Genomic DNA, 26,672 nt, shown 5'->3' with positions numbered 1-26,672 from the left:
ACATAAAAAACTGTCAACTTTGAACATCAGTGGTATAAGAAAACATTGAGATAAATAAAAACCAAATTTGGAATTTTTTACAAGCAAAATTTGAAATCCCCCACCCATACGAACCTACGACTCATCTTCCACATTCACCACAAAAAATGACTCCGGATTCAAATTCTAGGACCTCGAAAACATATTATTTGACATATTACACAATAATGTAGGAAAAATTCAAAATATTCCCTCTCCCCACGCCTCACCCCCCCCCACTCCTACCAAAAAATAACTCTAAATTCGGATTCTACGACCTTGAAAACATATTATTCGACATATTACACAATAATTTTGTGAAAAATTTGAAATGTTCTCCTCCCCACGCCTCACCCCTCACTCCTACAAAAAAATAACTCCAGATTCGGATTCTACGACCTCGAAAACATATTATTCGACATATTACACAATAATGTAGGAAAAATTTGGAATGGCCCCCTCCCCACGCCTCACCCCCCACTCCTACAAAAAAAATGACTCCAGATTCGGATTCTACGACCTCGAAAACATATCATTCTACATATTACACATCGATGAAGTCGAATCCTAATTATCAATGTTCACTTTTCTGACTTACCCCATAGCACTAATTTAGGGGGTAAGTCAGAAAAAGCGATATAAATAATGAATAATTGAAAATTTAAAAAAATTGAATACTTGGGGTTTTACATTATTGTTTTAGGAATACTTTCACTTATAATATCACTTTTACTGATCATTTCTTCTGAGGTAAAAAGCAGTTTGAAAAACACTGGTTACAATTTGAAATCAAATTCAAAACAGCAACTAAAAAAGAACCAATCAAAAGCCTGTAAAATGAAACTGGGTTGCGAAATTTTTTATGCTGTGATGAAGTAGGGGTAGTACCCTCAAGTTACCCCTGGGTAGCGCTTCGGCAGATATAAGCCTCTAAGAGCTAGAGCAGTTTTTCTGACTTACCCCGAATTCGGACTTCCCCCAGTGCACCTTAAATAATTCTAAGAATTTTTATAAATGTACATGAAATCTCACTTTTTTTATAATGTATTGTTTTCTGATTCATGTAATTATGTTGTTTTTTTTCTTTTTTATTTATTTCTTATTTGGTTTCTATTATTTTCATTGAATGCGTCTATTTGGATATCTGTGCTGATCCTATGCCTGTATGGTGCTGTACATGGCGCATTTATTTCATTTTATTTCATGTTATTTAATTTCATTATGTATTGATTATTTCCTATGTTAGTACATAAGTCGACTTTGTAAATGCAGCAACGCTGTCTATTGCAAAAAATAAAGTTGATTTGATTTGATTAATAGTTATAAAACATAAACTGAAAGTGCTGAATCTTATAAAACAGTCATCTTTCAATGTAAATTCATCCTATATCTACATTACACACATTTTTTCCTATAGTTGCTGAGTAGAATAGAATATTACAGCCTCAAATTCATACTTTTTTTTTTTACTTTTCAAATTTTTTGTATTTTCACCTTAAATTAGCTTTGTAATTGAAAAATTGTTATATTGAATCTCCATTAATAACATCTTAAGAACCCCACCAAGGACTAAACTTACTTATCATGCATTGTAGAGGGGGTAACGTTTTGTAAGACTGCTTCAATCCAGCGAGGGGACGCAACGCTACATTCCCCGGCGCGCAACCGTGGGAAGTTTTCGCTCGACGCGCTCCTAACTTCTCAACATTCAACTCATCTGCGCCACCAGTAAATATTATTTTTTTGCTGAAATTTTATATGATGTCTTTTTAGACATAAATGAACGTTTTTAGGGGGTAAGACTTCGAAAAAGTGGAAAAAAATGTTTTCCCATGTAAAGCTGACTCACCCTAATACCCAATCTTCAAAATGACATGCTATTCATTCCTCACAATTGATTATAAGTTGATGAAAATAATGAATCAAGTTTTAAAAAAAAAGAAAATCACTCTCCTGTAAAATTTCACTTTTTTGAGATGTGACCTTATTACTCCCGAGGTGCGATATGATAGCTCACATCCGAGATATTTAAAGCTTATAACTTGTTCTACTGGCAGTCCATTTACAACGATTTTACTGCGTATTGGCTCTTTCCCCTCGAAGGCCATCACTTTTGTTTTTGACGACGAGATTCTCATTCTGTATTTATCAGCTACTTTCTGAAGGTTGTGCATAGCCCTCTGCAAGTCATCTTTGTTGTCAGCAAAGACCACCTGATCATCAGCAAACAGCAGGGTATTGAAATGGGTGTCATTGATGTCTAGCCCTTTTGGCTTGGTTTTCAGCCATTCTTTAATCATGTTGTCGAAGTAGATGTTGAACAGACTACATGACATTGGGCATCCCTGACTTACTCCTCTTCCTATCTTCTTTGCTTCCGACATGTTTTCAGATCTTACTCTTATTACATTATCTGTGTATATGTTACCGTTAAAGTATTTACTCCAGGTAATGTATGAAATAACTAGTTATTTCCTAGTTATTTCATACATTAACGAAAAAGTATTCCATGAAATAGCTAGGTGTGATCAGTTAAATCATGAAATGTGCGGTTAAAAATTATTTTATTACAAAAATATAGTTTTGAGCATGATAAAAAACATTAATGACAAAAAAAGCTTCCAAAAATTGAAAACAAATTATTTATTACAGCACTTTTTGCTCGCATGACACTTTGAGTTGCACTTCATTCCATATTATACACATTGGCAACGTTTATTTTCTCAACTTTTTCAACAGATATGTAAAAGTAGGGGTCAAATGGGTCATCTTCACCAGTCAAAACTTTTTTCATGTTTTAAATCAAAAATCGAATTTTTTTCTCAAACTTTCAATTTTTTTAAATCGACTTTACGACAGCTAATTTTTCATTTAAAAAAAGTGGCAACACTGATTTTTTATGATATCACCAAAAAGCCTTTCAAAAGCTCAAAACCTCTAACTATTGGAAAAAGTTCCATTTTGGTAGGTAGGTAACTTATCGCTGTTATCGAGTAATCCACTGCTGAAATGGATAATTTCACTGAAAACTTTGACAACCCCTAGCAGCCTTTAAAAAAGGGCTAGAGGGCTGCGATTTCTGCCATTGCCCCATTGGTTATCCCTTCGAAAGGTCTTTCCACAGGAAAAATTTCAAAAAAATCGCCGATCCCCCCCTTACCACTTCTTGGTTGAATTGACGTGGAATGACCCCTCATATATTATGTTCTAGCTTTTGAATTAACCTTCATTTCTTACTTTATCACAGTTCATTCATTGAATTCACACTTTAACTAAACACACCTCATGTATGCATGAAATAACTAGGTAAAGTGTAGAAAAAAATCTGATTTCACACTTTTTCGTTCATGTATGAAATAACTAGTTATTTCATACATTACCTGGAGTAAATACTTTAACAGTAACATATATTTCTTCAATTAAGCGTACTAAGTATTTGTTTGTTCACTTCAATGTTCCTCAGGATTTAGAACAACTACTTCCTTCATACTTGATTCTACGCCTTCTCCAGATCATCAAAGCACATGTGGGTTTCTAGGTTAAATCCTCGTCTCTTCTCCATCAGCAGCTTTGTTGCATACAGAAAAAATTAAAATTGAATTTTGGTTTTGATCCTCACTTAAATTCATATACTTAAGGTAGGTACTATATTTTATTTTTATGGACTCAATTTACACAAATTTCAGAAAATCACCCCGAGCTACAGCATCCGCAATATAGATGTGCGTTTGTTTGCGATTATCTGCAAAATATCCGCAAATGACGTCACGCCACGAAAACAAACTTGAAAAATGTAAGGAACTAGATTATATTTATGCGCACCATATTGTATGACTAATGTTATATTTTTAGGGTCAATATACGCTGTGCATCTTAAACGTTTAAAATTAGTTTATGTAAGCGTCTTTCCCAGAAATATAAGAAAAATTAACGAAAAAATCGGAAAAATGTAGTTAGCTAGTTACTCGCATTGCCTATAGATAGCAAAAAGTATAGTTACTCGAATTGCACTATAGATAGCACCTATGATTTTTGCGGATATATTGCGGATATTTGCGTTTATCCGATTGCGGATAACTTGCGGCAAATTGTAGTTCGGGACAATTTTCAAATTTTTGAAAATTCTTCAACAATAATTTTGCAACAATCAGTGATCTGAACATACCCAATGATTGAAACAGTGTTCGACACAACCACTGTTTTTTTCACTTCTGGTTGTTATTTTGGCTGGAAAGTGAAGTAGGTCTCTTGTTGGTCTTTAAAAATGTTTGAAATATTGAATTTGAAACACCCACTGAGTTTGTCTCTACCACAGGTCCATACTTGGAGTCTGAGCACAACAGGTATGTTAACCAGTTTTTAACCTTAACCTTAATTCAGGAAATAACCGGAAAAATAGTAAAAAAGCACGTAACCTTAACCAAAAAAATTCCCGTATTTAAATCTGAATAACCTTAACCTTTATTCTAAAATTTGATTACCTTAACCGTAGCCTTGACCTCAAAAATTGTGGTTAAAAACCAGTTATGCAAAGTGCTTGGATGTGACTGTATGGAGACTGAGATATTACAGTCCATGGGTAAGAAAGCAGAGAACATGATCCGGAAGATATGTAACAACATATGGTGTAACAACATATGGTGCAAAAGAGAATGGCCAGAAGATTGGTGCAAATCAGTGTTAATTCCGCTACACAAAAAAGCTGGTACAAAAAATTGTGCTAACTTTCACACAATAGCCCTGATTCCACATGCCAGTAAAGTGATGCTCCAAATAATGAACAATAGGATCAAGACATACTTGCATAGGCAGATTCCACCTGAGTAGGCAGGTTTTATGCCTGGAAGAGGTAAAAGAGAGCAGATTTTGAACATCAGACAAATGATCGAAAAATTCCGCAAATTCAACATTCCTGCGGTACTAATGCTTTGTTAACTATGCAAAGGCCTTCGACTGTGTCAATTGGACAAAGCTATATGAGATACTACGCGAAATGGAAGTTCCAGAGCACCTAATTGAGCTGATCAAATTTTTCGCGATTTTAATTTTATAAGGGGATTAATTTTTGGCATTTTAACAGAAGGTACTAAAGTGTATAATGTTGTCATCGTTTTCGACATACGTGTTCATTTGTTTATTCCTTTATTTAGTTGCTTGCTCATTTGTTTCTTTATTTATTAACTCAGTTTGAATCGTAAATCTACATTTAAACCCTCATAAGGATAAAATATTTCTTGATGTCAATGAAAAAAATCATTCTCCTGCAATTTAAATACTCGAGCATTTTAAGCCAATTTTCAACATCAACAATCTCGTCTCCCCATTACCTTCATCTACACTATACAGCTATACAATATTTAGTAAAACAAAATAAAACTCAAAAATCTCATCTTACCCCGTCAACCTTTGAGTAATAGGAGCGGGCGATGAATCCACAGAACAACTAGATCGCGAACGTTTGGTTTTCAAGCAGTCTCCTAGGTTTTTGCATACTCCGTTAGGCGTAATAGAAAACGATCGCAGTCTATAATATCCATCCGGATCATCTTGCCGTCTAGTCTGGCTCAGCATAGGCTGCACAAAAAAATAAAACCTCAAATTAGTCAATTAACCACATTTCTATAGGTACAACTTACTTACATTTTAATTAACATAGAGTAGATACCTAAAATGCTTGAAACTAGATAATGAAATTGTGAAACTCGCGAGGCACTTCCACCAAAGGAAGAATTTTTCACCAACTTCAAAAGATGATTATCGCTCCTTTAAGCAATTAAAATTGTACAGTATCTTACAAGGGATAAATTTGCCGAAGGCAGGCGTACATCACCGGGCAAATTTTCCATTTGTAAATGACATATCTAAGGTCATTAAATTGGCCTTTTGTTGCGGTTTACACAAAGATTATACCTACTTATGGACAACCCCGTGTCGATTCATTTGACTAAAGCATATTCGCAAAGAACATGAAACAGAACACTCTCAAAATACGACCAAAAAAAAAAACACCAACAAATTTATGAGTAAAGTTTGTCCGCACAGCTCGAGTTCGAGTTTTTCCAAGTTTTAATTCTTCTTATAGTGTACTATATACAGCGAGTTCTTAATTTTATCTGCGGTTTAATGAGACTCTATAATTCAACCGAGGAGTAAAAAATCCCTTTCGTAGTTTTTTATTTATTGCCAACAATTACTCGCGTTTTCCCACTTTGTCGAGTTTTTTTTTTTTACAACCTGAACAGCTTTAGCAAGCATTTTCAAGGCTAACTTATATTTCGGACAATACGTTACTTTATTTTATTTTTTAACTCGTTTTATACGAGTATTGTACGGTTTGCAGTCTGGACACACTGTGAGGTTACCCGAGTTTAATTTTCCGATGGCAAAAACCCGATAAAATGAGATAAACGCATTTATCAATTCGACCATAAAATTGTCCAGCTTGTTTTTTCCACTCCTGCGGAGATTTCAACGCGAATTTACCCCTTTAAATATTCGTCTAGACTGTATTCTAATTACCATAATATTATACGAACGTATTTCCTCAATACTCGTCGATTGATTCCGGTATCGGAACGTATAATAAAGGGAAAAAAAAACTTATAACAGGATAAACGCACGAGGGTAAGTGTAGCTTTTTGTATAGAGATGTATATTTGCCGTACTTTTTCTTTGTGACAGCTGAACTTACAAGGTTAGCGTACCTTTATAGGAAGCATAAGTTCTTGTCGCGAAATTCGTCGTCAAATGGCGCTCTTTTTAAAAGCACAGTTTTCACAAAGAACTCGAAAACCGCCCGAGAAAACTTTCTCAATGATTTGCCTTCTTCAAAGTCACCTTAAATCTTTCGGAAAAGCTTACAATTTTCCTCGTCAAAATATCTACCAACCAACATGTATAATAGGTAAACTTTTTAAAAGGAAATTTTCGCCGACGCCGACGACGACGAAGCTACATATAAAGCCGCTGTATTTGATGAAATTTATGTACATTGATACGGTCACCCACATACTATATAGGTAGGTATATTTCAGAGCTTTGCAGGATGTTGAAATAACTCTAGCTAATGAACTTTTAAATTCATTTCGCTTTCGCAACCTAGCGAACTTTGAATATTGTCAAAACGTGCCTTTATAAAGTCATCCTTCCGATGGATCTTTGTTTTACAATACCTACCTACTGTATTATGAAACTGTCAGCCTGTGGCCGGTCTCGTGTAAAAATTACACGGCCGGCGATTCCAAAGCGTTGAAAAGGATGCTGCGTAAGGGATCCGAAGGCGTTATACGGTATTTGAATGAATCACTATGGTACAAAATATTTCAATGGCGTGGATTATAATAAAGTCGATATGATTACACAGCGAAAGAACACGACTAAATTTAGCACACGAGAACGTAGGTACCTACCTATTTAGAACCGATAAATGGAAATTACCTTATTGACATTGTAGTGTCGAAAGAACTTCTACAAGGTCATCAGAAGCGATGTAGGTGAGCTTGAAAGTTGGACTATTCAGAAAACTATAACCTATGTATGTGGATTTGAAGAGAACACTGTGTAATTTTACATCTAAGAGTAAGATGACAGTTTTTTAGATGAACTTGAAAAGTAAGAGAGAAAATTTCTCAGTTTTCAAACTTAATAATAATAAACTGACTAATTTTTTTTTTAAATTTCAACCAAAGAGAGAAAATTTCTCAGTTTTCAAACTTAATAATAATAAACTGACTAATTTTTTTTTAAAATTTCAACCAAATTTTTTAGAAGTTCAGTTTCAACATTTTAAGATTTTCATCGCTTAATGTACGCCTTCTATCAGTCTATTCTCTTCTAAACCCCGAACAGATATGTTCAAAATTCAACCAGTCTTGAAAATACATAAAATAATAATCTTCCAACGTTGAATAGTTTTGCGAAAACATGCGCAGAAAGATGTTAATAAAATTGCATATTCGGTTTGCCGTAAATAATTAGCTGTATTTACATTTACGGCAAACTGAGTATGCAATTTTATTAACACCATCACTTTCAACTTTCTCTATGCATACAACAATAATGTGCTACACGAGTCATTCTCCTTCTCCAATTTCGCTCAGATTTTCTCACGAGTTCTGTTCGATTATTCATTTGAATAACCATAATCATTTTTAAGTACGCTAATTCGGTGGGGAAGGAAATAAAGATGGAGGGGGAGGTGAATGGACGTCGTGGGTTTTCAAGTTAGAAATAATCGAACTTTGAAACGATCATTTTACAAGACGGATTGAACTCAAAGTGGATCTGTTTGCGAGGATTTCGAAATGAAAAATTAAAATTTGAAAAGCTCAAAAATGAACTTTCAATATTGGAAGCTAATAATTTAAAAATGTGAAAAAATTAGAATAAACACAATTTTCTATTCTCTTTTTAATAAACTAGTTTTTTAAAGAAGGATCATGACATACCTCTGGGGCAAAAAGACCTTATATTTTGATCAAAGTTCGAAAAAAATTCAAAAATGGAGCGACATGTTCATTGTTATGAATTTGAAGGCTCTGAATTCGAATATCGGGGTTCATTATTGTTTTGATCCGATCCATCTGAATGCCTTCGTCCCTCCTCTCGAATGCCCCCGTCTTAAGTTCTTCATTAAAATTCAAGTGCCACATCCTTCGTAATTTTTTTTTCTTCACAAGTGACGAAAAATCACCGAAAGCAAAGCACAGAGATGGAAAAACTTGAAAAAGAAAATGTAAAAAGATGTGCCATTTTTATGGATCCCCCCCCCCCCACTGTTTGAATGCTTAAAAATAAAATAGTTTGAAAAACGTGTAAAAAGATGTGCCATTTTTATGGACCCCCCCCCCACTGTTTGAATGCTTAAAAATAAAATAGTTTGAAAAACGTTGATTTTCTGCACTTCTTTTTCACTAAAAATTTTTGAGAATTTTTTCAAAACACGAAGAAAGCAATAAAAAGCCCAAAATAAAATTCATCACTTTTGAAATAAGATGACTTCGGGCTCAAATTTTCTTCTTCTGGACTCAATCCATTTTTTAAGAATTTTTTCGGAGCATAAAAATTGGAGGCTTCAAAATATGTAGCTCAAAAACACCTCAAGAATAAGGTATGAAATGAACCAAAAAAAAACAATTTTCCATCGAAAAAAAATCAATAAAAATGTTTTAAAATTTAAATCGACAGAAACAAACTCCGAACGTTTGTACCCGAATTGATCAAAAAGCTCATAGCAAAAGTACAATTGAGTTTGTAGGGTTTGAATTTAATTTTTCGCCTTATTTCATGACAATTTTTTCAAAATTGAAAAATCTAAAAATCCACCTTGGTTTTAGAATAGGTATATACTTAGTTCAAAACCACTAGAAATTTTAATGATTAGAAATAAGGCATGGATTCTATTTAATTTGATCAAACTTTGATTTTTTTCGAGTAAAAAACACCCTATCAGAACTTTCAAAAATCTTTTAAAAAGTCAACAAATTGAATTTAGTCCCTTAAATTTGGTCCAGTGGTATTTTGGTGAATATGTTGTGGACCAAGTCCGAAATTGTACAATTCGGAGATGGTACAGCTGATTTTGTACCATCTCCGAAATCTGCGTACCAAGCATGAATATTCCTTTTTGATCGGGCTTGGTTTGTACCATGCCCGGAGGGTCCGGACAAATTGTTCGACTTGGTACAGACTGTGTTGTGCGAAGTCCGAAATATAGTTTTATAATGAACGAATTCGAATTTTACGTCCCTTTATTTCCATATATTGAACCAAATAAAAGGAAATTCAAAGATGACTCCAAAATATACACCACCAGCAAAATTTTCAGGTGCTGAAATTCATTTTCGATTTTTGGGGAATTTTTAAAGATTTCAAATATCACTTATGCTCACTTTTCAAGAAAACAAAAAAAAGATCAAAATTGATGTATGTAGGTACTAAAATGCTGAAATTTGGGTTTTACTCTCTATTTTCAACTTTTCGAATCGTTTGGTGATGGTTCTGAATCGTTCTGGAGTCTTATTCGGCGAATTTTCAGATTCTCCTGTTATAGAAAGAAATGCTGTACATAAGTATTTCGAGTAAAATTAAAATTCAGCATAAACTATGATTAGCCATCGATCTTTATGACCATTTTCGATCGATTTAGGCATATATTTTCAAACCCATTTTGGGTCAGATCAAATCTAAAATTTTTCAAATTTTCAAAAAGAAATGAGCTACAAACTCGGAAAATTGGAAATATGGTACAAACCAAATTTTAACCTCTCTTGTCAATTCGGTAACATTTCGACTTTCAAAAATCCATTTAAAAAATGAATTTGGAATTTAAGTTTTAGTGCATAGTTTTCAATATGAGTGAAAGGTATGAGAATTTCACGACTCGAGAAGTTGAAAATAGAGAGTAAAAACCAAATTTCAGTATTTTATTACATCAAATTTGATCTTTTTATTTTTTTTCTTGAGAAGTGAGCATAGCGATATTTGAATCTTTAAAAATTCCCCAAAAATCGAAAAATGAATTTCAGCACCTGAAAATTTTGCTGGTGATGTATTTTGGTCGAGTCATCTTTAAATTTCCATTTATTTGGTTCAATATACCTATGGAATAAAGGAACTAGAATTCGAATTCGTTCATTATAAAACTATATTTCGGACTTTGCACAACACTATCTGTACAAAGTCGAACACTTTGTCCGGACCTTCCGGGCATGGTACAAACCAAGCCCGATCAAAAAGGAATAACGCTTGGTCCGGACATTTCGGAGATGGTACAAAATCAGCTTCACTATCTCCGAATTGTACAATTTCGGACTTGGTCCATAACAGATATACCGTTTTAATTTTTCTATCCAGTCCAAAAAATTGACTTTCTTTTTGAAAAATCTCTCTTGGAACATTTTAATGGAATCATGATGTAAATATTTCGCGATATCTTTAAATTTTATATGTAATTCCATTTAGATTTTCATAACTTCAAGGGAGCTTTAAATTTTCAAAAATTTGTCAAAATTATAAAAATTATTTGAATTTGGAATTTTTTTCATAATAATGGGCTCACACGAATTTTTAGAAATTCTTTGCATTACTTGATCCTCACCCAAAATTGTTCTATTAGTTGGAGTCAGAGAATGTGCCAAATCTTGATCAAAGATTCCAATATAGGTATGTTGATCATCTTCCGCGAAAAAATGATTAAATTGATCAAGTCTGAACATATCTAAACTAATCAAACCTCTGATCTGATCTAGTCTGATTATTCAAGTCTAATCAAGTCTTTCCTATTCGATCTCATCAGGTATAAATCAATTTAAACCGATCAGAACTGTCATCGTGGTCAAATTGGATTCATTGGTATGTCCGAATTAGATCTAATCTGGGCTGTTATCAATATCACCGATGTCTGACGTTCCACCAAGGCCCAGTTGTCTGATAAGGTGGTCACGATTTGGCGTCTCTATATAATCAAAATTATTTAGCACCTCATTATTTTAACTTCATCTCAATGAGGAATTTGTCCTTTAACTTCAATTCAGGTTGAAATGAAAATGGCAAAAAATTCAACCAAAAAAAAAGTGCATAAGATTGTGTTATAGTGAGAGTTGGAATAACTAGTATAAAGAAGGAGAGTGATATTGACTGTATATGAGAGAAATTCCTATAATTTTGTGTTAGGCTAATTCTAAGAAATATTCGTTAAGAGGGAAATATATCTTAGACGCCTGCTTAGCTCAAGATGGAGAGACTTTAGTCAATCAAACTACACTATTCACTTAGAACAATCCTTGGTTACCTTTTAGTTAAATGAAATGATAACGCAAGGAGCAATTATGTACAATAAATTGAATCAAGAAATATACACATAGTTGAGCAAAGTATACCAAATAATTTACAAGAGTCTAAACGTAAATTATTCTGTATTGCCATGAGATTCGATGGCGACAGCATAACCAGCCAAGATTATGCGGCAAGATTACAACACATGCGAGGTAGGCTCGGAAGATTGGTTTAGGGGGTGAATTAAAACACATATAGAAGCGAAGTAAAACAGCTTCTTAGGTAAAATAGATCAATTGATAGATGATTAACACATCATCATCTACCAATTGATACAATTACGCAAGATATATTATTAACGTAATTAGATAAATTAAGGGTGCACGTAACCCTGAATAAAAGGATACGCAATTACCTAGGATGGTCTGAGTACATTTCTGTTTTGTCTGTTCACATCGCCTGCCTCTCCCTGGCAACCCCAATAATAGTCGCTTTGGCAGGTCTGGGTCGGAGTTCCATTTTTGTGGAGACAAAGGCTCAGATTTCCGGATAAATCTGGCCAGTGACTAAAAAAGTACCACGATCTTACGCGGGAAATTAACGAAGATCGCTTTATTTAAAATAGTACCATATCCATACGAGGAAATTAACAACGCGACACGTTATAAGTACAAAAATTACCATCTACAGATGGGTACAACAAATGTGTGGTTTCCAGAGAGCCGAGGCAGGGCTCCCAGGTCACCTATTTAGCTGGTTAGAGCTTAAGAGAAACTATCGCGAACTCGTTACTTTTAAGACTGATTTTTTAAGGAATACGAAGCTGGAGCTGAACCTCAGCTTTGACAGAATTGTCGCACCGCGTAATCTTGCCTAAGGCCGGCAAGATCATAAAACTACGTTGAGGAGAAATTACGTTAAGACCACATATAGGCGGTCAGGGCAGTCCTGCTCATCACAATTGTAGGGATTTTGTGAAAGAATACAAAAAAATCATTGTTCATGAAAAACTTCAACACAATTTTTCATCATTTTTGATGAAACTGATATTTTGAACACATTTATGGTGTACCTTATTACGTATGTTTTAAATATGAAATTAAGATTTTAGAACTTTTAAAAAGAGAAAACAGGTTTGAAAAAATAAAAAAATTCCCTCCTATGATGTCTGTTCTCCCCCCCCCCCACCTCCCAAACTTTCCATACAATATTTTCCAAGAAATTCATGTTTACGCAGAGCTGAACTACTTTATTCGAAAGTAAATAAAAAAATTGAAACAATTCGGAGCTGATTTTTTTTTTTACAACTTGATGCATTTGTGCATCGAATTTGGAGCACTGAAGACCCCTTTCTTTACTTCCATCTCTGTTTCGTTTCAAGTGTTACATCATCCATTTTTAATACCTCGTATTTTTTTAAATAAATAATTCAATTTATAAAATAAGTACGTAACATCATCACTGAACTGGTAACTCGTCCGATTACTCACATGAGTAAATATTTCAACAAGTCCCTACCCAGACAGTCAGACACGATCTCCTTTTACAGATCAATTATGCAATTTACTCGACTATACCGAATGAAATACGTCGTCAGGTGGAAGCATTACCGGCGAATTTGTATCTCATTTCGATCTTTTCTACGCCTTACTGCGGTTTATTCGCGACGATTACTCGGCTCACGATGAGGGACACCGAAGCGTAAAATATTATTACGCTTGAATTATGGCAAACATAACGTCAATTTTAATGTCGCATTATAAACAATAGACGAAGGTGTAAAACTATACGAATCTTTTGCAGGCGACATAAAGGACCCAGTAAGGTGGTATACGCCTGTACATGAAGTATTATATTTTCCCAAAAACCACGCGCTGTAATTATAACGCAACTCGAAGAGAACTCTTTTCTTCCTATTGAGCGAAATTTTGCCGCCAACGAAGAAATGATTAAGTGTTGTAAAATTCGAAAATGTTATAAAGTACGAATATAAGTGATACGCGGTATAACAAAGGCGCAAGAAAAATAAAATTTCACCGTCAACTGACGTCAGAGTAAATTTTATTCTCGTCGGTAAGAAACTATACGCGAGTGATTAATATTGTTTCAAAAGTACGTATAAGCTGATATCCGCCTTTGAAGCTTCATTCATTTTAATATCTCTGGTATATATAAGTTTCATATTTACGAATTGATAAGGCAAGAAAGCGATGAAAAATTGTTGCTCGAGACGACGAACACGAAAGTGTGTAACTGTTACACCAGCAGGATGAGAATTGAAAGCTGAACAGATGCATCTGTAGTACAGCGAGCGATGGTGAAGTTTGAACGAGGTGAATGGAGAGTTTATAAGTAGTCATTAGTGAAAGTTTTAGCGTTAACAATCAAATGTTGCGGCCAACTTATGTAAGTATTCGGAAAGGGTGATGATGGAATTTATAATGAGTGCAAGGAAACCCTAAAGCGATTAATGATGCAGATAAAGACGAAGTAGAGTTGAAAGTTTACGGTGTAGAATTTGCAACGAAAAAAAAAATTAGCTAAATCAATGAGCCTTCTTCTATTTCAAAAAGACGATGATAAAATGAGACAGGCAGAGAGAATGGTGGCATCAAACCATTCAAAGTTGCGTTGAAAAATAACACCAGACAAAGGTGTTTGCTACGAATTAGTTTCGTCAGCTTTATCTGCTATAGTTAAATGTTTCACTTTGACGAATTATCGTAATCATTAGAGAAAATGAAACTGTAATGGATGGTATAATGTTAATAATTGAATCTCATTCGGTGTAGGTATCTAACGCTAAAAGCGTAGAAAGCAAATTAACTATCCTCCGGGGGGTTCTTGGCGAAAGATTAAAACGACCAGTATTCGCGTGTTTGGCCGGCTACTATTTATTTAGCTGCCTTTTCGCCGTAATTTATGCAATCATAATACTTTTCTTTATTTGGATACATTATTTTACTTGAAACAACGACGCACGTAATTATTGAACGGGGTTTCTGACTTGTCGTATACTCTGTTAAAATGAAAACAAAAGTGGGCGAAGCCCAACAGGTGGGTAACTTGTCTAATTTGTCCGCATGAAAAATAATCACCAATCGACTGCGTGGAAGGGGTACAGAAAATGAGATAGGATTAAAAATGGTTCTGAAAAATAATCACAGAACTTTCATTTTACTACACTGAAAATTGATAAGCACGATTAAGCCTTATATTAAAAGTACTCGTATGAAAGCAAATGGTTGAAGCAACAAAACTGCTCCTAGCGCAGAAATTACTACCAAGTTTTGAGCAACTTAATCAACATTTTCGCATAATAAATAGTTCGCGAGAGATCGTTTACAACCCGTCAACTCCGATTAAGCTGAAATTTGGCTTACTGAAAAACAGTAGGTGGGTAACTGGGTATGTCACTCGCAGTTCAGAACCAAACATTGAGTTGCCGAACTTATTTTTTCATTATTGGATAATTTTTTAAAAAAAGTAAAAATGGAATCTACATTGATATTGGAATTTAAAAACTCTTGTAAATCTGTATCTATGCTAAAGCAGAGCCTCCCTTCCCCTCCACCTCAGCTTTCAGTAAAATTCGTTTTTTCCCAACATTCTGGAATTGTTTCAAAAGCTTCTGCGAAAAAAGTTTGGAAGCAATTGAAAATTTGTCAAAAAATGAAAATTTTTGACAAAGGAAGGGTATTTTTAGCGGAAAACGGCAATTTCAGGCACAAATTGGAATATATGGCAGAAAATGAACTTTTTTGGAAAAAATGAAAAGTTTTAGAAAATCATGTGAATTTTTGCAAAAAATGGATATTTTTGGCAAAAAATAACATTTTTGGCAGAAAACAAGAATTTAGAAGCTGGAAATTTAGCAAAAAATGAAAACTTGGCAGATTGAAAATTTTTGGAAAAGAGTAATATAAATATTTGAATAATTGACAAGGTTTTTGGCAGAAAATGGAAATCAATTTTTTTTTAAATGAACCGTTTTGGCAAAATGTGAGAAATTTTGCAGAAAATGGACATTTTTGTCAGGAAAATTAAATTTTTCGCTGGTACCTACAAGAATTTTAGGAAGAAGTAGGAAACTTGGCAAATTCACAGAAATTGCTGATTTTTGGGGGTAGGTATTTGCCAAAACATTGACAACTTTTGGAAAAAATAGCAACTTATTGTTTGATAAAAAATGGAAACTTTTTGAAAAAAATGAAAAATGTGTTAGCAAAATTGATGGAGAATTTTTACAGAAAGTGGCAGTTCTGGTAGTTGAAAGTCGGATACCTATTTGGCAAAAAGTAGTACAAATTTTTGACCAAAACTCAAAATCTTTGGAAGAAGTTGAAAATTTGGCAAAAACTTGAGAATTTTTGTCAGAACATTGAAATTTTTTAGCAAAAATCAAAAAAAACATTTGGCAGAAATTGAAAATTTGACCAAACAAAAAGTTTTTGCTGAAAATGAGAATTTTTGACAGAAAATTAAATGTTTTAGCAAAAAACAACGTTTGGCAAAAATCAAAAAGGCGGAAGAAAATGAGAAGTTTTGTTAGATGCTTAACAAAAAAATTTTTGGCAAAAAAATATAATTTTGGTAAATTTCTGTAGAAAGATGTAGTGTACTGGGATATCCTTGGATTCCAGAAAGAAGTGCCCAGTACGTTCTACACAAGTTTAAGCCCAGGGAACCTGATCTTGCCAGATATCCTTGCGAAAGATATCTTTCTTGCTGAAGGTGAAACACGGCAAAATAACTCAAAAGAGTGCAATTACAAAGTTTGTAATTAATCTCTGATTGAACATTAAAAACATTTACAATATAAAAAGGCATCTGAAATAAATTCCAGATGGAAGCTCTAAAATGCTACCTAACACTAGCACTAGTGAAAATATACTCAATGTGTCTTGTCATCTCTGCTCTCGGAGCGCAGCAGTGTAAGTTGTATGTACTAATCCAACAGAGCGCATTACTAGCAGCAGTGCTGCCACTCCAAGGGAACACATCTTCCCTTTAGGTGGAAGCTGTGGGCGCATCCACTACCGTCACAAAGAAATTGAAAATTTGGCAAAAAAAAAAAATGAAAGTTGTTGAAAGAAAATGGAAATTGACAGAAAATTATTATGTTTAACAGAAAAAGAACATTTTTGTGAACTGAATACCAGACTGAACTGAATACTGAAATTTTATAATATTTTATTTCAATACTGAATTTCATTTTATTTTATTTTTCATTCCATTTTTTATTTAATTTTTGTATTAATTCATGCATTTATTCATTCATTTATTCACTTCTTTCCATCTTGCAGTCTTTTTGTTTGTCTTTTCATCTTTTCGCCATTTTTGTCTTTTTGTCTACCTATTCGTGCTTTTGTCTTTTCATCTTTTCATCATATTTTCTAGTGATGGGATATTATCGATATTTTGGGATATCAATATCATCAAAATATTGAAGGTATCATATCAATATATATCAAGTTTTTAACATTCATAAAATGACCATAAAACAGCTGATTTTTCATGAAAAGAGAAGCTAAATCAATTAATCTGTTTCTATTCCTCATTCTTTGCTTTTTTAGTATCTAGCTTCCTACTTATTTGACGCTTTAAACTTTAAAGATGTAATGATGAGTCAATTTCCCCATCCTACAGCAATATTTAATTTATTGAACAAAATTCTCCAAGCTGTCCAAGAGGGTGAAAATTCATTGGCAATATTCTATGATTTGTCGAAAGCTTTTGATACAATGAACCATGGAATTCTATTAGGAAAGATGGAAAAATATGGGATAAGGGGTCCAATCCACAGTTGGCTAGAATCCTTCCTTGGAAATAGGGTACAAATTGTAAAAATCCAAAATGGTGAGACTTGCACCTTTTCTGAAGAGAATATAATGGACAAAGGAGTCCCGCAAGGCTCCATACTTGGACCTTTATTGTTTATTCTCTATGTTAACGATTTGTCATCCGTACATTAATGGACTTCTAACACAGTTTGCAGATGATACAACCATGTTTTTAAAGGGTGGTAGCTGGGACACACTGCTTTAAAAAAACGGAACATGTTCTCAAAAACTTGGTTTGTTGGTTTAATGCAAATTGCATGAGCTTGAACCTGGAAAAAACAGTAACAATGCCTTTCAATGTAACCCCTAGGGAGGCAGACCTAGTAGCAGAAACTCTCTCAACTCTGCTTAATGTCTCCAGTGCTGCAAAGTTCTTAGGGGTTGATGTTCAATGCAATTTAAAATGGGATGCGTATGCATCAATAAATTAACTTGTTGTTTGTCATCTATAAACTTTTTACTCTTTCAGCTATGCCAAATTACAAATCAAAAAACTCTCAGACTTGCCTATTTTGGACTATTACACTCTACAATGGCCTATGGAGTGGTTTTTCTGGGAGGTAATGCATCATATGTCAAGCAAATTCTCACACAACAAAAACGTACGATAAGAACGATTTATCAAATATCTCTAAGACAAACATGCAGGCCCACCTTTGTTGATGATAAAATTCTCACTACAATATCACAATATATCTTGGACATATCTCTCATGCTTAACCTGAGTGATAAGATGGCAGCAATGCTGCAGCATGTATCTCAAATAAAGAATTGCCCTAGTGACAAAATATGAGGGCGTTTTCGCTAGCAACTTTTTAGGACCACTTCGCTATAGCGTTTTCGCTGGCGAATAGCGAATCCGCTCTACAAGGTATGCTATTCACTGTAGGGGTAATGTGTAGCTGGAACAAGTAACCAAACAAAAGAAAAAGATTCCTTTTGTGAGAAAACTACAACCACAATTAACAGAAATATGAATGTGTAGGGTAGGCACCTAGGTAGTATGTTGTACCCACGTAGAAAAAGTACACTGGTGTCTATTGGAAAATCAGCAGTGTTTCTTAGTAAGGAATTGCCACTAGTGATTTACTTCTCCTACTCAAAATTATAAGTGATGAATTACTGCTGATTTCTCAGTAGAGTAGCACTACTGATCCACATATGCAAATCAATAGTATTTCACTACTGTCTAGTATGTGTGTAGTAAATCACTACTGGCAATTCCTTACTAGGAAACACTACTCATTTCCAAGTGTGTGTCAGAAGTGTTTCACTACATGCTTATCAGTATCAGTGGGGTGCAATAATTTTCAAAAATCAAAAAAATAGGGTTGGCGAACTTTATTTTGAATTTCCCTATCATCAATGTGATGCTCACGTCATGTATGATTTTTCCTGCCTATAACATTTTTAGAAAATTCCTACACCTATACCTCGCGAGGATTCGAACCGGGGACCTACGGATGTCTGACTACACAACCCTAACCACCTGACTACTAGTGCACTACAGTGGATAGGGCATTTAAAGAATATATTTGTTTGCAAACACTCAATTTCAACAGTTCATGAATTTGAATGTCAAAACTTGAAACTATGAATAATTGGTGAAGTTCTCAAGAGTGTCGAATTCATTTTTGAAAACTATTTGATCCCAAACTCAAAATGAGCTCCAAAGAGGGGGGAGGCACAAAATTGCAAATTTTTTAAAGAAGTGCGCTGTTGATGTCAAAATTTGGAATTTTAATGGCGCTGAATCAATTTTTAAAGACCATTTGACCCCAAACCCCAAAATGGGCTCCAGAAGGGGAGGTATACAAAAGTACAAAACCAAAAATTATCAAAAAAAATATATATGGGTATCAAAATCTCAAATTTATGGGTTCAGAATTCATTTTTCAAGACAATTTGACCTCAAACCTCAAAATGGGCACCAATGGGGGAGGTACAAAATTTTCAACTTTTTAAAGAAGTACATTATTGATATCAAAATTTGAGTTTTCAATGGCACAGAATCCATTTTTGAAGACCATTCTACCCCAAATCCCAAAATGGGCTTCAAAAGGGGAGGTACAAAACCAAAATTTAAAAAAAAAATTGAAAAAGTATGTTATTGATATCAACATTTGAGGTTTCAATGGCTCAGAATCAATTTTTGAAGACCATTCAATCCCAAACCCGAAAATGGGTTCCAAAACTAGGGAGGTACAAAAATAAAAATTTTCCAAAAAAGTGCAATATTGGTGTGAATTGAAAATTTGGATTTTCAATGGTGTAGATCAGACTTACTTTTTGAAAATCATTTGATCATAAACTCCAACACAATATCCACAGCAGAGATTCAAAACCAAAAATTAAATTTTCTTATATATTTGAACACAAAATTCATTTTTGAGAACGATTTGATCCTAACTTCCCAAAATGGACTTCAAAGGGGAGGTACAAAGTTGAAAATTTTCCAAAAAGATACAAAAATAGTACAATATTGGTATCAAAATTGGGATTTTCAATGCCCAGAAATAATGTTTGAAGATCATGTGACTCCAAAACCCAAAATGAACCTCAAAAAGGTGTAAAATTGCAAATCTTCTCAAAAAAAAAGTACAATATCGGTATTAAAATCTGGATTTTCAATGGCACAAAATTTTTTGTTGAAGATCATTAGACCCTAAATTTGAATCTGCAATCCTTCATGTTCAAAATCGTATATATGTACATAATCTGATATCTGCATAGCATTCTTCAAAACTATTGAATTTTTTTCCTCTTCTCCCACCCTAATTGGGGTATTTTCAGTTAGCAGGGCAATTGGTTGATGACATCACTGGTAAGGTGTACGTTTTCTAAGTAGTAAATAACTATATTAGACCATTACTGTTCAGTAGGCAAACCGCAAACATGACTGCTGAGTGGTGCATTGTGTGGTAAATAATTATTGATGTGTAGGTAGTAAAAAACTACAACACATCTACTGAGTTGTAGTAAGTAACTACTGAGCCATACTACTCTGTAGGTGAACACCATTGTTGAGTGGTTCATTGAATGGTGAAATATTACCAATGTATAGTTAAAAACTACTAATCTACCACTGAGCTGTAGTAAATAACTACTGAACCACTACTACTGAATAGGTAAACACCACTGTTGAGTGGTGTATTGAATGGTGAAGTATTATTGAGTAGTAGTTAGAAACTACTACTTTACTACTAAGCTATAGTGAATTACTGCAGAAGTCACACTACCCTGCAGTGCAACACTACTGTCCAGTAATGAATCAAGTACTGAAAGCACTACTGATGTGGTGTGAATTACTACTTAGCACTACTGTTAAGTAGTGAATTACCACTGCCCCCTGTAAGTTTTTTCTACGTGGGTAGTTGCACAGAAAAGTCATTATCTCCCCCTTACACTCCAACTGAAGAGTGAATGAGTGATGGAACCTGTTTTCTGCTCTACTTTCTCTGGGATGTCTTTAGTTCTTGCTGATCTCCTCCTACCCCGCATATTTGGTACTGTTATCAACTTCATTTACAGGAGTACACCACTGGTGCAGGTTTAGAAATTGGTACTAAATTAAGCATATATGGCAATAGATTCTCGTTCAGGGAGGTAATTTTTTTTGATCAATTTTGAGAAATTTATCCACCCAAACATATGTATCTGTAGCCAATAATTTTTCAAATTTTTTGAGATGTGTTTGAACAGTATGTGATATGGTTATGACAGTGAAATATTTTTTCAAAAAAGAAATTGGTCATTTGTGAAACAGTTCCAGAGAAAAGAAGAACATGCTGCTTTTCATCGGTTTCTGAAACTGAAAGTGCTTCACACTAAAAAAAAGATATGTAAGGGTAAGGGCACCAATTATGGACCAGTCTGCAATATGGACCAGTGCCCGTTCTCGTTGGTAATTAGCGCAATCTGTCAGGGAAAAATGTATTCTGATGTATTTTTCATCAAAAAAACGAATGAGACAAAAATTACAACTGTAAAGTCAAAACTCGCTGAGAAATTTACAAAAAACTGTTTTGAGACACTGAAAAATTTTTTTAGTGTGTTTTTCAACTTTTATTAAAATATATATGTGGTGTAATTTTCTAAATGTCATTGATGTTTATAATATCAAAAAAATATGTAGTTTCTGCTGGAGTGATCAGTTTTTGCTAAAAATGAGAGTATGTACAGAAATTTTTGATGCAAAGTTCTTTTTTATGGGGTGCGCTAATATGGACCACCTGTGATATTGAATTTTTTACTCATTTTTTACAGCCGCTGAAAAGGGGAATGCTTGAAATACTTTTTTTTGTTCATTTCTACTAATAAATATGATGTTTTGAAACGTAAAAATATGTTTATTTTGAAATTATTCTTTAGATGGTCCATATTAGGCGTCCAAAATTTTGAACTGTCATCTTGACACTCGTCATTCAACAATTTGAAAAAAATATTCAAAATTAACCTGAACTGCTTAGAATAAGTTTTTTTGTTCATTTCTACAAATAAGTATGACCTTTTGAAAAATGTGAAAGTATGTTTATTTTGAAATTTTATAGGTGGTCCATATTAGGCGTCCAAAATTTTGAACTGTCATTTTGACACTCATCACTCAACAATAAAAAAAACATACTTAAAGTTGACCTTCACCCCTGAAGTTTTGTACAGTGTTAGTGGAAGGATGGAACTTCATTTTAAGCCTTTGTGGAGGTTTCTACCTCCTATAGTTTTCAAGTGGCAATCCTCCAAAAAAAAGTGGTCCATATTTGGTGCATCTACCCTTATTCAAGTCAGTAGGTGCGTTCATATCCGAGTAAGGGCCTGTGGTTGAGACAAACACTGTTTAAATCAGTGGGTATGTTCAGATCCCAGTAAGGACCTGTGGTTGAGACAGAGACTACTGTATTTAAATCATTGTGTTCAGACCCAAGTAAGGGCCTTGTAGTGTCTCAAAATTTTGTATTCCTTTATCGGATACATAATCAAAATAACCATTTTTTTGGCATCGATCCACAAATTAAAACTGAAAAAAAAATGCAATTCGACCTACATCTTATTCCATGACACATTTACTCGATCGACCATTCGTCCACGTATTTTCTTCTATAGAAACTGACTCAAGATACCACTTTTTTTTTAATTTTTTGTTTTTTCAAATCAAAACGTTACAGTCAAAAATCAGCTTTCAACTACACATCGAAGTTTTTACAAACTAAACACGAACAAGCATCGCTCTAATTACGCAATTCAACTGCACAATAAAGATGCTGAACAAGAAAGTTGATGAAAAATGAAGAAAATTTCTCGAGTTTGCCTTCACGTGCACGTATCCTCGTATAGCGAGGGCGAGTGAGATTAAACAGAAACACCTTCATCGTCGTTTCAAACGGTGTAATTAAAAAACAAAAACTTTCCCACGTTTGGGTGGAAATTACTTGGCTAAAATATATGTGCTCTCGAGCAGTACCTACTACGTCGTCGAATACATCGCCTTCAATTTGTAACCCGGATGAAAAAGACGAAGAAAAAAGGCCTCGGAATTTAAGTAAGGGTTCAAATCGTCAACATGAAGACATATGTAAAATACTTGGCATTTATTTTCGAGTCGTCGTATACTATGGTACGAGTATTATTGTAAATTGTAGAACATAAACGGATACATTTTGCTAAGACGAAACAGACATTTTCGAAGCTTGTTGCCGATATCTCTACGATGTGGGTGTGGTAGGACTTGTTCTTCGCTGTGGATGTGGTAGGTAGGTATTTGATTTATTTTGTGTAGGTATCTATGTGTATCCTACCTACGATGCAGTATGCCTAAGAAATTACCTACGTCGCTTTGTATGTTGTTGAAAATCAATTCATGTGGTATGTATTTACCTCATCAATTTCAAAATAATGTCGCATCTTCGTTTGTCTGTATCTAGACCTATGACATTTCTAAGCTAATAAAAGCTAATTTAATACAATCCCTTTTGTCTTTGACGAACCGAGCCTTTAAATTGTTGCACATACAATAATCAGCTTACACAATACGTCGTTCAACTACGAGTATATACCTAAATAAAAACTCATCCCTACGAAACTTCGTATATAGTACCAAATTAACCAGCCAACTAACCAAAAAGGCACCTTCAACCAGAGTTGAATATCCTCCTCGAATACATAAAGAAACTTTCACCAAAATGAACCCATATTTTATGAATAATTTTTCACAATATTTGCAAATGAAAAAACACCTTTTTTCACGTTTTTCATAATTTCATTTAGAAATTCGACGAAATTTTTAATCTAAAGAAACGAATTTTTCCCCCTCAGCTTCGACACGTTTGAAGAAGGAAAAAAAATGTAAATTTATAAAATTATTACATTTCAAACATTGACGAGATAATTTCCAGCTTAGAAGCACTTTATTTGTAATAAAACATGAAAAATTTATAACACTCAGTCACTCAATTCTTCGGGGAAAAAAATCATCTTGTTTAAACTTTCCATAAAACATTCGCCTTTAAACTTTCCATTTTTTTTCCAATGACCGGACGACATTCAAAATAGAGAAAAAAAACGCGTATTTTTTCAGACTTACACTATCGCTTGTACAGCTGAGAGAAAAATCATGTAGCGAAACGTCAAAGAGCATGATTAAGTGTTCCTATATGCGTTGAATTTCCATTAAATAACACGATTTATGAGCACGCCGGCAGAAGAATAAAAAAAAATCATTCCTAACATGATACTTATTTATACGTATAACGTTTTAGAAACAATTTCGTAAACAATGTTGCGGTTCAATGATCTATTTTTAAACTAGAAAATTCGCTTTACAATTTATTAGATATCGAAAACATCGAAAAAGTTACCTGATAGGCGTAATACAACTTCATGATGTACAAATTTTATACGTAGGTACTGTGTAAGTTCACAATAACGCGCAAAAACGAGCAACAAGCACTCGCGTTGAACTCAACTTTTAAATTTTTAATATAAAAATTTCAAGGGTAGTTAGATGAAGTACATACTACAATACAACAACGTGAAAGAACGTCAAAGATCCGACTAAGATTTCAAACATCCATCCATCTTCGCGACGAGAAAGTCTCGAGCGGAAAAATTTTTCTCCCCGTTATTTAGTATTCTGAATTTTTACGCGAAGATTATTAATTGTCGAAATTATTTATTCAGTTCTCGTACATGACGAGCGTAAATGTAAAATTTGAAAAATTAATTAAACGCCAATTAAACCGAACTGAAAACTGTTCCAGAATATATTTAATTAATGCTATTCATTAGCCTATTAGAATGCAAGTGTGAGTTTTCAAATCAGGACACGTCTCAGGGGGGTTTTACATTTTGAAAAATTGTACGTTTTCACGAGAGTTGATTTCTACATAGTTTAGATTTTGAAATATTAATGGATGCTGGTTAATCGTTGAAATGAAATACAATTTGAAAATCTGGCATTGGATGTGAAAGTAAAAATGAATCGATTCATCGTTTTCTGTTCATTTTGAAATAAAAACAGGGTAAAAAAACTCACGCATGTAGCGTAAGAAAACTGACTTTTTGTAAAATAAAAATCTTTCACGAACGAATTGATTCACTTTTTTTTAAACATTCATTCGCGAACGCATTGATTCGTATAAGTGGCTCGTTCGCGAACGAATCGTTTCGCATGAGTGAGTCGTTCGCGAACGAATCGATTCGTATAGGTGACTCATTCGAGAACGAATCGATTCATTGATTCAACTTTTGATGAATCATTCGCGAACAAATCGATCCATTTACTCAATTTTTGGTGAATCATTCACAAACGAATCGAATCATTTTTTGTGAATCATTTGCAAACGAATTGACTTTTGTTTGTCAATCATGTGAGGAATGAATTGATTCATAAATTAAAGAATTGATGGATTTGTTGGCGAATGGTTCTTTCAAAAAATTGATCAATTCGTTCATGAATGATTCACCAAAAATTGAGGGTTGTTGTACCCTATTGACAAAAATTGTGCGTACAACATGCTGAAATGCATGATTCTTGGCATATCACACGCAAGCGTGAATTTTGGACTTTTTCAAAAAATTGCATTCTATTCGGCCAGTGAATAGCATTCTTAAAAGTAAACTAAAAGTATGTACAAAAAGTGCGGAAATTTTGGCAAAAAAATTGCTCATAACTCACAAACAATACTATCTACCGATTAATTATGAATTTTAGGACATTCCAATGATAATTTTTTCAAAAAAATTAAAAAATTTCTGGCCAGTGCGGGGATTGAACCACAGTCCCTGCTTTGTGTGGCCGCTCAACTCACTCAGCCACCTCGCAGCTTACTAGACTAGAGGTTATTTTTGCATAAATGTTATCAATTTTTGGACTTAGAAAAATTTTTACTCACTGGTGCATTTCAGAAAATACTTGGTTGCTAGATTGCTTCTGTTTAGCATGCGAAAGTGCACATTTTTAACGCGATAATGCACGCTTTTATACCAGTCCAAAATCACACATTGTTATGCATGCTTTTAAGCATAATTTTGTCAATAGGGTAGTATCTGTAAATCCCCACCCATGTTATCTCTTATCTACATCCCAACCATTCTAAGTTGACGGCGTTATTACGTAAATTGCTCAACGAAAAGAATCCTTTTGTGTGGGATAATGATGCTCAAATTGCATTTGAGAGCCTAAAGGAAGAAATTGCCAGTGATCGAGTACTCACACCTTTTGATCCTAGTTTACCAGTCTGACTCGCTTGTGATGCAAGTCCAGTTGGAATCGCCAGAATTTTATCTCACATCATTGATGGTAAAGAGCATCCAATTGTATACAGCTCCAGAGCATTAACCAGTCCTGAAAAAATTGCTCTCAGCTAGATCTAGAAGCTCTTGCTATTGTCTTTGTGGTATAGCAGTTTTTCCAGTACCACTTTGGTTGAAAATTTCAACTCATTGATAATCGTCCACTAACACAAATTTTTCATCAAGACACTTCTCTACCAGGGATGACGTCAGCACGATTACAGAGGTACTCTGCATTTTTATCAAGCT

General features: G+C 34.1%; 1 protein-coding gene across 1 annotated transcript in view; it reads right to left on the bottom strand.

Annotated features, from left to right (window-relative positions):
* Positions 1 to 26,672, bottom strand: part of LOC135834756 (GTP-binding protein GEM-like) — a 239,739-nt gene that overhangs the window by 36,557 nt on the left and 176,510 nt on the right. The window contains exon 2 of the mRNA XM_065348723.1: positions 5,414 to 5,592. Coding sequence (XP_065204795.1) covers positions 5,414 to 5,592 — 179 coding nt within the window. The remainder of the gene's footprint in view (positions 1 to 5,413; positions 5,593 to 26,672) is intronic.

This window comes from Planococcus citri, chromosome 2, assembly GCF_950023065.1.
Source record: "Planococcus citri chromosome 2, ihPlaCitr1.1, whole genome shotgun sequence".
Taxonomy (NCBI): Eukaryota; Metazoa; Arthropoda; class Insecta; order Hemiptera; family Pseudococcidae; genus Planococcus; species Planococcus citri.
The sequence above is the reverse complement of the archived record's forward strand: the minus strand, read 5'-3'. Positions and strand labels throughout refer to the sequence as shown.